This window comes from Styela clava, chromosome 11 (assembly GCF_964204865.1).
Source record: "Styela clava chromosome 11, kaStyClav1.hap1.2, whole genome shotgun sequence".
In the NCBI taxonomy this organism is placed as follows: Eukaryota; Metazoa; Chordata; class Ascidiacea; order Stolidobranchia; family Styelidae; genus Styela; species Styela clava.
The window spans coordinates 19,219,415-19,234,751 of NC_135260.1; the positions used below are offsets into that span (position 1 = coordinate 19,219,415).

The 15,337-nt window shown below is 31.3% G+C and overlaps 1 protein-coding gene across 1 annotated transcript in view; it reads left to right on the top strand.

Annotated features, from left to right (window-relative positions):
• The window catches only part of LOC120348022 (uncharacterized), a 63,924-nt gene extending 49,237 nt beyond the window's left edge, over window positions 1-14,687 (top strand). Inside the window, exons 72-92 of the mRNA XM_039418133.2 lie at window positions 281-429; window positions 1,253-1,369; window positions 1,735-1,973; window positions 2,532-2,702; window positions 2,931-3,091; window positions 3,708-3,868; window positions 4,333-4,479; window positions 4,981-5,066; window positions 5,265-5,413; window positions 6,108-6,288; window positions 6,686-6,866; window positions 7,456-7,691; window positions 8,058-8,232; window positions 8,804-8,966; window positions 9,537-9,702; window positions 10,252-10,440; window positions 10,691-10,856; window positions 11,726-11,994; window positions 12,583-12,744; window positions 13,113-13,230; window positions 13,821-14,687. Of these exons, the coding sequence (XP_039274067.2) occupies window positions 281-429; window positions 1,253-1,369; window positions 1,735-1,973; window positions 2,532-2,702; window positions 2,931-3,091; window positions 3,708-3,868; window positions 4,333-4,479; window positions 4,981-5,066; window positions 5,265-5,413; window positions 6,108-6,288; window positions 6,686-6,866; window positions 7,456-7,691; window positions 8,058-8,232; window positions 8,804-8,966; window positions 9,537-9,702; window positions 10,252-10,440; window positions 10,691-10,856; window positions 11,726-11,994; window positions 12,583-12,744; window positions 13,113-13,230; window positions 13,821-14,041 (3,607 nt within the window). The 3' untranslated portion in view covers window positions 14,042-14,687. The remainder of the gene's footprint in view (window positions 1-280; window positions 430-1,252; window positions 1,370-1,734; window positions 1,974-2,531; window positions 2,703-2,930; window positions 3,092-3,707; window positions 3,869-4,332; window positions 4,480-4,980; window positions 5,067-5,264; window positions 5,414-6,107; window positions 6,289-6,685; window positions 6,867-7,455; window positions 7,692-8,057; window positions 8,233-8,803; window positions 8,967-9,536; window positions 9,703-10,251; window positions 10,441-10,690; window positions 10,857-11,725; window positions 11,995-12,582; window positions 12,745-13,112; window positions 13,231-13,820) is intronic.
• The last annotated feature ends 650 nt before the right edge of the window (window positions 14,688-15,337 follow it).

A 15,337-nucleotide genomic window follows, 5' to 3' on the forward strand; every position in this document is an offset into this window, starting at 1 on the left:
TCCTAGAAAGAGAAATAGTTATATATATGATTAAAAAAAAAACTAAAATATAAATTGGGTTAACAGGACAAAATTTATTAAAAGGAAAAATATTATTGACATACAAATATATTGAATTGTCTTACTTTTTATTTTTAAATATGTGTCGTTACACATTCATTGTCGGTAATCGACATAATTTTTAGATGCCTATAAATTTCTAGATCTCCTATATTAAAGACGTATAAATACTCTCTTTCCAACTGATTTTAACTTTTTTCTATATTTCATTTATATTCAGTCTCAAAACCTTTCCGAATCTTGTAAACAACTCACTGGTATTAGATGTGAAAGACGTAGCAGACAATGTACTGTTTCCCGGTAGAATTCGACTTGATATTGATAGTCTGGGAACAACTGGACGTTTCGTTTTCGGTATTCATGAAATCGGTAAGTATTATGATGGGTTGTCCAAAATGAATCGAATACACGAATATTATTTCAGCTAATTTTAAGAATACTTCCGAATTACGGTCACTTTTCACCATCATCGATGTGTTTAATAAAGAAAATCTTCAAACGATTTTCTGCGTTCTGCCATGTGTTGTTAAGACAATGAGATAGAATCGGCACTTCGAATGTTTCTTATCTTCTGTGCAACCTTGCCACGTTTACTGTTGCGACGTTCTTGCACGGTTTCGTGGTTAACATTGTGATCATTTCATTGCAAGGCTTCCGATTTAATTTACTCATTCATTTCGAAATATGTCAGAAAATAAAGAATTATGTCAAGTCCCAATTAAAAACCAAACATCCCGCAATATGTTTACTTCAGTCAATCCTATTCCACATTATTAGTCCTGCACTTTGCGAACAAAAGTGAAATCAAAATTTGATGAAATATTGTGTACGTTTAAATGGAGCGTGTTAAACATAATTCAGTATATATCTTGAAACGATTTATGGGAAGCAATATTGAACATGGTGGATCCATTATTAGATTAGATTCAACCTAGATCAGACATGAAAAGAAATAGTTATAATGCGCTCGAATATGATACCCTGTTACGCAAAATATTCGATTCATGACCACTGATACCAGCATTTGGAATGCCTTTTGGTATCACGAAAAATAAGAGAATTGTTACTCTAGAATACCATAAATAAAAACCACTCTTGATGTATTATTTCATAGCTATGCCTCATGCATATTAATAGATAACATTTTATACATGGCAAGTTTCCTTGAAAACAATTTTATTTATTTATTCAGATTATGATGGTAATGTGAAATATTTTAAAAACATGACTTGGCAGAATTACACACTTCATACATTTACTACATCATGCAGATATTGGAATGAAACACTTGAAAAATGGGAGACAGATGGTATGCTAACATTTAATTAGATAGATTGGGAAAACAAATATTCCATTATACATATCAAATAGGTACTAATACGATCTAGTTGTTCACTTATAGCACAGTACCTTTTATTTATTTATGTCATTCACTTAACTACTTATAACATATATGCTTTATTTTTTCTTCTCTAACACAAAACCATGAGACTACTAAACACAAAAAATTTCAAGCAAGTCAACAAGGTGCAGAGAAAACAAAGAGGGCATAACGTGAAATAGGTTACACAACAACTAATTACTGTTAAAAAATTTATTGTAAATAGGTACAATGCAAAACAAAACATACATCATTTCTGTTTCTATCATTTAGAATCATTTTTCTGATTGCAGGTTGCGTTGTGAGTTCAGAGACGACAGAAGATAAAATCGTTTGCTTATGTTCTCACCTTACATCATTTGGTGCTGATTTTTTCGTTGCACCAAATCCAATTGATTTTGCAGTGATTGCACAAAACATCGGAGATTTGGCAAATAATCTTGCTGTTTTACTCACCTTAGTTGCGATATTTGTTCTATTTATATTAGGTTTGATTTTCTTCAGACGAAAAGATAAGCAAGATATTGAAAAGGTTTTTATATTTAAATATACTGTAGTATATAATAAAAAGTAACTTGGTCCTGAATGAATCCAATTTTGATGAATGCCTTATCCATTGCAGCATAAATACATTCTCTCTACATTGTATGCAGCGTATAATAAACATATTTATCTACAGATATTGGGTACTATACCATCGCTACAAAATGTATAACCAAATGATTTTAAAATCATGCATTTCAATTATTTCATTGACAATATTTCATTGAACATAGTTTTACTGTATCTTCATATCATGTCAATATATGGTTCTGCTTATCAATTAATTTTGGTAAAGTTGCGAAGATCTAATCCTTTCATACCTTCCATAAGGCATACATTTGATCATATTTTTTTTCAACATAAAGTAGGCCATTGTGGATATTCTATAAAAATGTTTACTTGTAATGTAATATTTGTTTACTATAGTATAAATTTGTCTTCAATCCTTTGGAAGACTTAAATTAGTTCCAAATCAGTAATTTTTGTAGAGTAAGTTTTATTTTGTTACTGAAATATGTAGCTTTTAAATTTTTTTTTCCATATGTAGTGGTCTGTGTCTCCACTGCTTGACAATCAACTCATTCACACATATTTTTATCAAATGACAATTCGAACTGGCAAATGGAATAACTCTGGCACAAAAAGTAAAATATATTTCATGTTAAGTGGAGAAGATGGTGACACTCCTGTTCGTCGTCTTTCAACTAAAGATAACATGGTATGTTATTTACAAAGCAAAGTTACTTTTTTCAAGATGTTTTTAATATAAAACTGCTGCATCACAAATATTCATGCGCATTTTTTGTCATTAGCCAGTTTGATGTAAAATAAATTTGTGAATTTGGTAAGATTCCTCTGGATTAGAAATTGAGGCAATAAAAATATAAACTCAAATAAATTAATCAATATTAGTCTTTTTTCATTCTCATTTCATTTATCGTTTTAGGTGTTCAAGAAGAATGAGGTCACAAAGGTAATTTTATCAACACACAAGCCATTGGGAACATTGAATTATATTCGTGTCTGGCATGATAATTCAGGTGATGAAGATTGGGCTTCTTGGTATTTGGATTCTCTTCTCATCACAGATCTACAAACTAATGACAAGTAACGTTCTAATATCTTGCGTTATATTTACTGGTAATACTATTTATTGATGATCTCTTATATTGAATTCAAATTTTGAAATAAGTTGTAATTGGATATTTTACTAGTTTGTGGAATAACTAAAACTCGTATGACATTTGAATGAAATTTCTTTGCCTGCAATATGCTTCCACCACTATCATACTTTGATTCACAACCCTGAAGCACCAATAGTTTTAAAAATAGTAGTGAAAGTTTCATTATTATTTTAAAATATTTTCCATTCACTGTTGTGATTTTTAGGGACAAAGTGGACATCCCATGGATCATTTCTTTATTTTGTGTTTTTCTTCTTGTTTTTTAAAAAAAAATTTCTCATCAACTACTGGACTAATTGCTATGAAATTCTTAGTGATTGTTGTCGCTAGAAGGATATTACTTCCTGTGGGCTCTGTAAAATTCCTTTTTTTGTTTGACGTTTTTTTGTGATGATGTCAACAAAATTAAAAAAAAATTATTTTTGGCGGTTTTGCGACCGCATGTCAGCAGAGTTTGGGCGTAGCAAAAGTTATTTTGGTGCTTTTAGTAACTTCGTCATTCTTAGCTTATATCTAATGACTTAATTCATTTTGAATAGAAACTACTTTCTTTGTGATGATTGGTTAGCAGTTGACCAATCAGATGGTAGTGTTGATCGAGTAATTTTACCAGCAGGAAGTGAAGAAATAGAAAGTTTTAAAAACTTATTTAATGCTTCAACAAGAAGAGACTTTAGTGATGGTCACTTGTGGTTTTCAAGTAAGAATGCTGTTGTGCAATTGCGAACTATAAATCAATGCTTTCAGTTCAGTGCTTTTCAATGCTTCAGAACTCACTTGTGATTTTACTCAGAGCTTACTAGTTCTTACATGGCAGACATCCTTTGTTCAAATATCAGCGACTCACTGGAAAATACCATGCTAGGATATTCCTTGAGTGACATTATAAACTACTACTTATTGGGTACCATGTTATTTGAAGCATATTAGTGTCTTTTGGTTAATATTTCTTTTGTATGAGTAGAGTAGAACCTAACACAAATTGATGTTTACCTATATATATATATCTGCAAACCGAAATCCAATAATTTTCAACACTGTTTAAAGTGCATGATCTGAAAACATATCATAATATCTATTTTTAATATCTTAATATAAATTCATTTTCTCCCATATTGAGGGTACGTTTGAAATAATTTCAGAGTGCTTCCGTTTTCATTGCAGTGTTCTCCCGGCCCACAAAAAGTAATTTTACAAGATGCCAAAGATTATGCTGTGGAGTTACTTTATTGCTTTGTACAATGTTAGCAAGTGCAATGTTCTATGGCAGAGAAGCTGATAATTCAAATAAACAAGGAATCTTTGAAATTGGTGAGAACATTTTTGTTTGCTTTCAATATTTTCATATAAGTCATTCCAATTATCAACTTTTCAGTCTAATTTTTACTCCGAAATTGCCTTGAATTTTTTGATAAGAATCATTTCCATTGATTTGCAGTATTAAATGCAGTTTATTAACTTGTCTGTACTCTCATCAATCTCTCGAAAAAGCTACAAACATTATTACACATACGGTATATTTAATCATGCAATTTTAATTGTTACAATCATGATTTTTTAAGAAAAAAGTGGGTGCTCCAAAAGTATGTGTACCAAAATGGAGGTACCGTAACTAATTTTGTGGTGTAAAGAGACTGAAGCCTATGGGCAGGGGTTATATTCACTTGGTTAACACAAACAGTCCCAAACTCGTGATAGAACTAAAACCGGGAAAATCGTAATAAAATTATTGCCTAACCCTAACTTGGAACACATACTACAGGAGTACCAAAAAGTGTGCTTTAAGTAACAACTGAATACTTCCATTTCCAGGTCCTATAAAGTTTTCCGTACAGCAAGTTATGATAAGTGTTCAGTCTTCATTGATAGTGATTCCAATTAATCTTCTGTTGGTGCAAGTAAGGGAAAGATATTTTGCAATTATTTAAAACGGTTAATTTAAAATAAGTCGAAAGATCTGAATATTTTTCTCACCAAATGTTTACATACTTGCTGAATACAAAAGCTCAAGTTTAACTTTTCTTTTGTTCCTTTCATCAGTTATTTTATAAGATGCATTGTTGAAAAATGTCATAAAATTCAAACAATGCTTACAGATGTTCAGAAAATTGGCACCAAACAAAAAAAATAATGGCAGTGTATCAAAATCAGCTCAAAACATTCTTTCTACAATTTCTCTGCATAATGTTATCAAAAATGAGGAAGAAGAAGAAAAAGAGAAAGCAAAAATGGAAATAAAACAACCGTAAGATAAATTCCAACATTTTATCAAAATTACGCAAGATCAGATTTTAGCTTAGTTTAACACTATATTTTCACTGAAAAGGAAGTAAATGAAAATTAATAATATGATCAGCATTTTAATAGGTATGTCGCATCATATCAACTAGAATATTCTAATATTAAGATTCATTTTGGTGTTTTATGTCAGATATCAAATACTCCTTTTTTCATTTGAAAATTTTCTTGTGTTGGCTTTGGGATGCAGTATATAGTAAGTATGAGTTTACAGTAGGTTGAACCATATGTCATATTTCTGCAGATAATACAAGTTGAATGATAATTCTTTTTCTTGTCATTTTGTTGTAAGATATGTTTTAAGTGGTGCTTACAATGAATAGGCTCAAAAGTCAAAATTGTGTGTGAGAGGATTGCCGGTCTTCCCGCTTTTGCAGTTTGCTTCACGTAATCTTTGTCCAGTCATGGCCTCCTCCTTAATACTTGACATCCCTTATCATGCCAATTATCCTTGTTTTTATCACTGATGTATTGTCTTCATTCTGATTACGGGTGACTACTGACTTACTTCGAAACCGTTAGAAACTGTCCTGCAATATCTATATTTGGAATCTTGTTTTTAGTGTGTCAATTCAATAGGTTTCATTGTATGCTTCCCCCTCTTTACAATGGATATAACATCTTATTTTATAAATTTATAGATTCATGTTTCCACATTGGTGCCTTTACATTGCATGGACAATTGTTGTTCTGACTTCACTCTCATGTGCTGGAGTGGTTTTCTTATACAGTATTATGTGGGGACCAGAAAAATCGATTGATTGGTTGACGTCTATTATATTCTCATTCACGCAATCTGTATTTATAATACAGCCAATCAAAGTAAGTATATTATCTCGATATATCGATGTTTTGTTAAATACAGATAAAATCATAGAAACATGGTCTAAGATATCTCGGATGAATAGCATTTTGATACTTGCTGATTTTCTTTATGAATATAAAAGACAAATTGTTATCAAATGGCAAATTGTCAATGGAAAGTAGTGCATGTAAGAAATTTTTCCTATGAAGGAATTTTACTTACTCCGTGTTATAGACAAAGTGAAATTTGATTGAAAATTAAAAAGAACAAAGACAAAAAGTCCATGGGTATGAAAGTCTAATTGCCAAACCCCAGTGTATAACATCAACAATTTTTAAGATTCTTTTCAACCCATTTAGCCCAGATGGAATTTAAAAAAGTATCAAAAAAGTATTGAGTATTAAACATATTTAGGTTGTTGTAGCAGCCATAATATTTTCAGTATTCGTGAAAAGAATTGCATCAAATAAGGCAAAAGATGCAGTTGCTGAAGTAATGGAAGCAGAACAAGTTGAGAATGATAGATTTCAAGATATTTGTGTAAAACTGGAAGAACAAGAGGAATGGCTTTTAAGATTTCCAGATGATGATTTAGGTTGGAAAATATTGGACTGATTATTTTGACTCATTGAAAAGATCAAAACAGACTTATGGGTGTTGAAAGTTAATATTTTACAATTTTGGAATCATATCAGATATCCAATTTTTTCTAAATTATTGCTATTTTTAATTTTGAACAAAAACAGTTACTTTACTACAAACTAATGTTTTGTGTCAGACAAGCAAAATAAGAATTCAGTTTTGAATTTATAAAAAAAAAATACAAGCATTGGGTGTTCTGTGTCATTTAATAATAAGACTGATTCATTCATTTGACAATTAGCAATAATTACTCGCATTTTTATAGTAAGTTTGAATGTTAGTATTTTTTATACAATGGTCATTCTAATTTTTCACTTCAGACATGGCAATTGATATCTAGCGATATGTAATGGGCTACTACTATTCATTGGAAGGACCAATATATTTCTAGTCCAGCTTTGCCTATCCAATTCATTATATTTGTGACAAGGTGGGCATGGGGCCACATGACCTGAGATGTGTAATTGTGTAGAATTTAAGTTTGCTTAATTGTACAATGTGTTTTGAATAAAACCAAAGAGTACAGGACATATTAATTTTAGATGATGAGACTCATACACAGATGTTACCTCCATCTCCTGATGTTTTGGAAAAATCTCGTCGAGAAATGTTAAAAAGAAAACGAATGGTTTCTACAGCATATGAAATCCTATCATATCTATGCTATGTATTGTTATTGCTGGTTGCCAGTAATTCAGCAAAAGATCCGAATGCCTTCAAATATCATGAATCTCTATCATCAGTCTTCGTAAAATCTGGCGATCCCTCTTTCAATGATGTAAGTGGATGATCATATATTAGTCAAATGATGAAAATAAATCATACTATCTTTTGTCCCATGACTGGTCAATGACATTTCAATGCCAAAAAATTTGACTAGGTCTGATTTGTTTTCTCTTTGTCTCATGTTAACAGTTTTAAAAATATTTTTATTATTATTGTCACGTAGCCCTTCTCAAATATAAATATAGTTAAACTGTGCAAGTGGATTAATTCTTACATAGGAATATTCTTTTTTGTATTAGGAATTTAGCCAATACATGCTAATACTATTCAAATGATATTTGGATCTACTTGACCAGACCTATATTTATTATATTTTTATTTTTTTACTTTCAAGAAGGATATTAATTTGTTTTGACAGGTTCGTAGTTTTGATGACTTTTGGTCATGGTGCAACGGCAGTTTAGTTGACGCTCTGTTTGCACCAGATTGGTATAATGGGAAAAAAGTAAAATTCTCTGAAAGTAGATTTATCAGTGACAGAGCATCATTTGTGCTTGGACCAGCCAGACTCAGACAAATAAGAGTTATTGATGGTAAGTACAACAAATGGGGAGTTCTTTTGTGTGGTAGAAATTTTTTATAAATTTGGGATTTACCGGTATATTTCAGTTTTAGATAATTCTTTGCATTTGTATTGCATTTGTAACTTGAATCAACATCCATTTCAAAAATTTTGTTCAATGATCATTATCATCTGAAACTTATTGACTAACTCAACAAAATATGTGTACCCAGTGGTGGAATTCAAATTTTTTGTCAGCCGGTTCCTTCACAAAAGTCATATTTGTCAGCCGGTTCTGTTACAAAAAGTCATGTATTTATTCAGTAATGCTAACCGATTCGCTGATCTCATAAAATTCCATGAGACTGTTCTATAGAACCGGTGCGAAACGGCTGAATCCCACCACTGTGTGTGCCTACATGATCCTCCTTCGACCTGGAATTTGACCATTCTACATATATTTCAATCTAATAGCCAATATACCTGGCATTGATCGAAAATACAACTTCTTTGTGTCATTATGGTCTGGAAAAAATTTCAAATGATTACATCCTTCAATATCACATACAAAATCAAAATGGACAAAATTTTGTCTTCTGCAGATGTGTGTGTTCCCCCGGGCTCTTCAACAAAGATAACAAGCAGATGTTTTCCACAATATGATTTTTATAAAGAAGAAACAAAAGATTTTCTTCCATTTTGGAAACTTGATTTATCTCATAATGCATCAGAAAAAGCAACACCTTGGACTTATCAAAGTTTCATGTATGAAACAATTTCATTTATTTAGTCAGCCGTTTTAACATACAGAATGAAATTGAATAATTGAATTAAACTCAATATAACTTATAAACTAAACACATCAATCAAATTTATTTTGAAATATTTTTTCGATTTGTTACCTCCTATTAATTTCCCGAAATTCAATATAAATTTATAAAAACCTATTCTATGCGATTCAAGAGTCTTGCTGCACACTAACACAAATGTATTTCTGTAACCTCACCAGAAGAAAAATGTCCAACAATTTCCGACAATTGAAATTTATTATTAAAATAAGTTTGCAGAAATACATTTGTGTTAGTGTGCAGCAAGACTGTTGAATCGAATAGAATAGTCATTTTCACTCTTGCTATAGCATCCTTGTGTTATACACATACGAATCCACCTGCGCAAAGGCATATGGAGCAAGGAGAAGGTAGTTACCAGTTTTACGTAACCCCAACTTTTAGTTATAAAAACCTAATTGCTCATTTTTCCTCGAACATATTCTTGTAAACATTGTAGTGGTGTTACCGTGCTATCAAGTGTTTTTTTCGATGTTGCCGTTTGCAGTGATCTAGGTGGATATCTATATGAAGGAAGGATTCATATGTATAGTGGAGGAGGATATGCAGCAATACTTGGTAACACTCCAAAACAATCCAGAAATATTCTTCAAGATTTAAAGTCTCATGATTGGATTGATCATTATACCAGAGGAATATTTGTAGAACTAACGGTACATTAATAAAATAATATTGCTATACAGTTGAATGGGTGCTTCCAACCTGTCAAGGTAACAGGGCATGCCTATGCTTGCCTTGCACCTCTGATTACCCTGCGTAGGTTTGCAGATTCAAACCCCATAGAGGAATAGTTACGCTATGTGGGAGAGGATTCATGCCGTAGGGTGGTTCACATCACTGCTGGTCGGTTATGTCTTCCTCCATCATCAAGTCCATGCTCCTAATAACTGGCTAACTAATCCTATACTCGACATGAACTGGTAACTGGACGAGAGGCTGTGGTTCATCATAAGATTAAACCGCCTTATTGACTTTCTTCTTCCCCAGGATAAATATGTAAATCCTTTCCCAGGATACAATTTTCTATTTGATTTCATTGAATAGGAAGGCTAGTAAGATACAGACTATTTTCCAGTTTTCGATTCAGCTGGGTATTGGAAAAGTTAACAATCCAATTGTCTGAAATGCAAACCATCTTAATAATTCGGCACAATGATTGCTTTCTTATTGTTTGGAAATAATATTATTACATTTTCATGTAGGTATATAATGCAAATATAAATTTGTTCGGATCTCTTCTACTACTGTTTGAAAGAGCAGAAAGTGGACATTTCGAACCCCATGTTAAAATATATGCAATAAGATTGTTTGAATTTATTGACGGCAAAGGATATTTATTAGTCGGAATTTATGCTGCTTTCTTATTAGTCCTTATCTACAAATGGTATAGGGTAAGTGATACAAATAATCCATTGTTAGTGAATGGTAAATTCATTTATATATGATTATTATTGGAACAATTAATCTTGTATTTGAAATTATATAGTATATTGGAATCAAAGTATGTACTGGGGAAATTTATTTTTGTCATACTAATTTATACCAAAAAACAGGATTGCAAAATTTTGATGTTTATTGTTAAATTTAAAATATGATCACTGATGTTATTACATATGTAATGAAGTTAAAATTGTTCTACAGATTATCAAGCACATAATGAAACAAAAATTATCATATTTGAAAGATTTTTGGAACATGCTTGATTTTGTTAGCTCCGTATTATCGATTGTGTTGATTCCTTTGTATGCCATAAGATATATTCAAGCGCAATACATCTTGAACAAACTGAAGAGAGATCCAGATAAAGGTTTGAATTTTTGTAGAATTATCTTTAAACCTTTGAGAAAGAGTAACGACTACAAAATACCATTATGTGGAAAATTGCGAACCGGAGTAATAGCAAATGTATTTTGAAATGTTTTTTTAAAAAATTATGGCATGTTGCATTAAGCTATTGATTACAATTTTTAGGTATTTGAGAAAAACTGATACTCAGCTTAATTAGGATGTGCAAGAATTTAGATCAAAGTTACATATAACAAGTGTATAAATTGTCACAGGTCCCACCAAAAGTTAACTTTTGATAAAAAAAACATTGGGCGGCATCAAAAACATTCAGCACAATAAAAATTTCTTGATTGAATATATTATGCAAATGTGATTTTTATATAGGAAAGTTGAATGTCCTTTATTGAAGTTTTTCTGAGCAAATGGTCCGTCAATAGTGATACTACCTTTTACTCATCTAGAATAATACATTTGATACATACATCTGAAATGGTTATTGCAAATATTTTCATATAGAACAGTGGTTCTCAAACTTAGAATTTGTCAAGTCTCGCGCGCCACGTCAAAAAGAACTAGCTACAATGAATAATAAGCTACAAATAAAAAATAATAAAGGAAAAGTATGTATTATTTGATATGTTGAAAATATGTGGATGTAAATCTTAAAATAAATGAAACATTTTGAAATGTAAATATCCAAAATAAGGTAGGCAAGATCAAATCTAACAAATATATTTATTTTTAATTAGCTCCTAGCCCCATCAAAAAAAATGTTGACGTGCCCCTTGGGGGCCGCGCCCCATCGTATGAGAACCACTGATATAGAGATCTTATACAGAAGTGCACGTTTTTCAAACAACTTTTCATGTTCTCAATAATTTGTTTCAGAGACTTTCGTCAACTTCCAATATATCACAATATGGAATGACACATTTCGCTACTTGATGTCGTTTATTGTATTTTTTGCTATTGTACGTTTCATACGACTTCTGCGATTTAATCGTCGGATTCGAATGTTGACAAACACTCTCAAAATATCTGCTATACCACTGTTGTCATTTGCAAGCATGTTTGCTTTATACTTCACATCGTTCTTGTTCTTATCATGGCTTTGGTTTGAACAGAAAATATATTCATTCAGTACACTGCTATTGGCGGTAAGTCCATTTTTTTATGGAAAACATTTCTTGTGATGATGGAATTTTAATGTATTAGAAAGTTAACTTACTTTTTTTTAAACAATTTTTATGAGAATGGTGATCTGTTCTAATTTTAAAACTGCTATTTGAATGCAATAATAATTTAACGGCATCTTTGGATAGGGATTGGTATGCACTTTTATTTTGGGTTCAATCAATGTACATACCTCATCCATCCCATGATAGTTACAGAGCAAATCTCCAGTTCAGATTTTTGTGAGCTCTCATCAGATGACTGTTAACAACTCGCCTGAATATAAATGAGTTGTTTACTTCATATCGAACTGAAATTATTGCAATTCTTTACAGAGTACAGATTCTTTATATGCTTCTCTTGTGAGGTTAACCATTTTGTTAACGCTTTGGATGATATAATTATAAAAACCTTGAAAATGATACATTTCAACTATTTCTTTTTAACTCTTGTATACTTTTGAAGATATTAAAAATGGGTATTTGAAAACAGAGTTCAAAGATCTTTTCTGTACATCCAATATTATTTATACAATCATGACGTCCAAGTTAATCTTGTTTCGCATTTCACAGGCTGAAGAAATGATTGTAATGATGCTTGGACGTTTTGACTTCACAGAATTGAAACAAGCAGATAGAATGCTCGGCCCAATATTCTTCAGTACTTTTACACTTGCTTGCACCATTGCTCTTGTTAATATGTTTGTTGTTTTGCTGGACGAGGGCATCAAAAAGGTTATATTTTGTATAGATCGAAGATTTTCTATTTATAAACGAGAAGTTGACTTGTGGATCAATCTGGAAAATAATTGATGTGGCAAAGAATTGTTTTTCTTTAGATACAGTAACAGATTTCAAATTTACTGCTGGCTTCTAACAGCTTGATGTTTTATCCCAGATTTCAAAAATGAATTCTGAATGATTTCATTTAAGGTGTGCTGAATGACCAGCAGTATATATTGTCAAAATTGTGTCCTAAGATTTAAGCTTAACTTACTTGTTTTCGACTAAAAACAAAATTAAGAATGCTTTATTAATTCCACAAATCAAGTTGTAAAATGCATAATGGGGATATTCAATTAAACCATGAAACATGTTTTCAGGCTCGGATAGAGAATGAAACAACTGCAAATGAATTTGAACTTGTTGATTTTTTGACAAAGAAAGTGAAAGAGGGAATTATCAGCTATCTACCATCATACCTGAGTCCTTCAAACAAAGGTATATCATAATCATTTTCAAATTAACATGATCAAAATAGTACATTTGTTGCTTTTTCCTAAACCATTGCTTCTCAACTGGGGTTTCGATGAACCTGGTGCACTTCGAAACATTTATTGGGGTTCTGAAAAGTTTGGTAGGATGCGGTGGGAGTTACTCTTTTTTGAGTGGACTGTGTCAACTTCTCAATGCCTATCTGTGTGAAACAGTATTTTCTGCTTTAACAACTATTAAGTATAAAAACAGAAGTTTCTTAAATAGTGTAGATATGTATATGAATATTTCGTTCAGCAACATGGAGCCACGACTCAAAAGTTTCTTAGAGAAAAGCAATAGCACAAGAATCAGTAAATTTCTTGCAATATTTGCCTTTCATACACTATAGATTATTATTAATACCGATTATTGTTAATAGGAGTCTCGTGAGGACCCAATAGCATATCAGATGTTATGCATATTATGAAGCTATGCATTCGGAAAATTTCGTTCTATCTTTTTTGGCGTGTGAATTATTCCTCAGTCATGGGATGAAAAAGAAAATTCATAATATCTGGAATATTCATAATAATAATATATATAATTTATTCTAGCCAAGTACAAATCAAAGACTGAAACAGCAGAGAAGCCGTTTGCCAGTCCAGACTATATACATTACCCTGATGAAATTCTTCTGAGAAGACTTGATACTATCGCCGATCGAGTAGCTGATCTAGAAAAGTTTTGGATTCCGGAGGAAAAACTGCCTACTATTGATGAGTTGGAAGCTGAGCTGATAGAAGCAGAAAGAATAGAATCATTTTCTAGCTTTTAAAAAAAAATTACTCACAAATTAAAAATAGATTAGTGATTTTAATTATCCTAAAGTAGTGCTTTTTAAATTACACTTGTTGTAGAGTTTAGGAGTCACATTTAGGAGTCATCGTTAAGATTTGATTTTTTTCATGTGCATATTCTTGTTGCGATATCAGTTTGTATTTTTAATTTCAAAACGATTATATTTTGTTTCTAGGTAGAGACTAGAGATTTGAATAGCATGAAAAAAAAGCATAAATGTTAATGACAAATTGACAATTTATTTAGTAAACAGATGTCAATTGATAAAAGAACTAGATTGATGACAATGTTGTTGTTATACATTCTATCATAACTTGCATCATATAAGATTTGTCTCTGAGAACATAGTTACCTTACTACAATAGAATTGAATATGTTGATTTTATGTCTTTTGCACCAGTATTATTGAAGATCAATATTGGGAAATCTATTTTTTGGGTTAACCAGTCTTCCGTGGGCTAACCATCTTTTTTTTGAAATTTTAAAATCTGTATGTCTACGACAATACTATAATCACTATGAATAATAGATAAATATTGAATGATATTTAATCTGCACTACCTTCTGCACTTATTGTAATAAAGATTTTGATTCTTGAAATGCAACAGAATTCCAGCGCAGTATATTGTGTGTTGTAGTATTTTCTTGTTTGTTTTTGTCTGTAATTTAGGAAGCCAAAAAAAATTACAGTTGAATTCACAAGACATAAGCTGTAGACTACCATTACAGGCTTACAGAATGCCGTATTTTTGATTACACAGCAGGAAGGCTTTTATTTTGAACAGCTAATTGATATGTTTCAACTTCTTGCAAGGAATTGAAAAGTATAATGGGGTGGCTGTAGATATAGTGCTATCATAAAATAATATAAATTGGAATGCAAGTTTCGAATCATTTTTTTATGAGAAACATGTTTCGAATCATTTTTGGTTTGAGTACGAATGAATCTGATTCCGTTTATCCTTACTTAATTTTGATTTATTCAAAACAGAAAAGATGAAAGAAAGCTGAAGTAGGCAGTGTTGTCATATTGGGTGTCTGACCAAAATAAAACCATTGAAATCCCTTACTAACTAGGCTATAAGCAAATTTAATTGTACAATTTCCAATTTAAAACACACTTGAGCCAGTATGCTGAAATGGGTTCAAACTGAGACCATTTGGGACACAACATCATATTTATTCTCTAAACTTGGGGCTACTGTTTTTCAGATAGGTGTAATTCTTGACATCACTAAGATTTTGCTTGCAATTTTCCGATCCCAATTCTGTC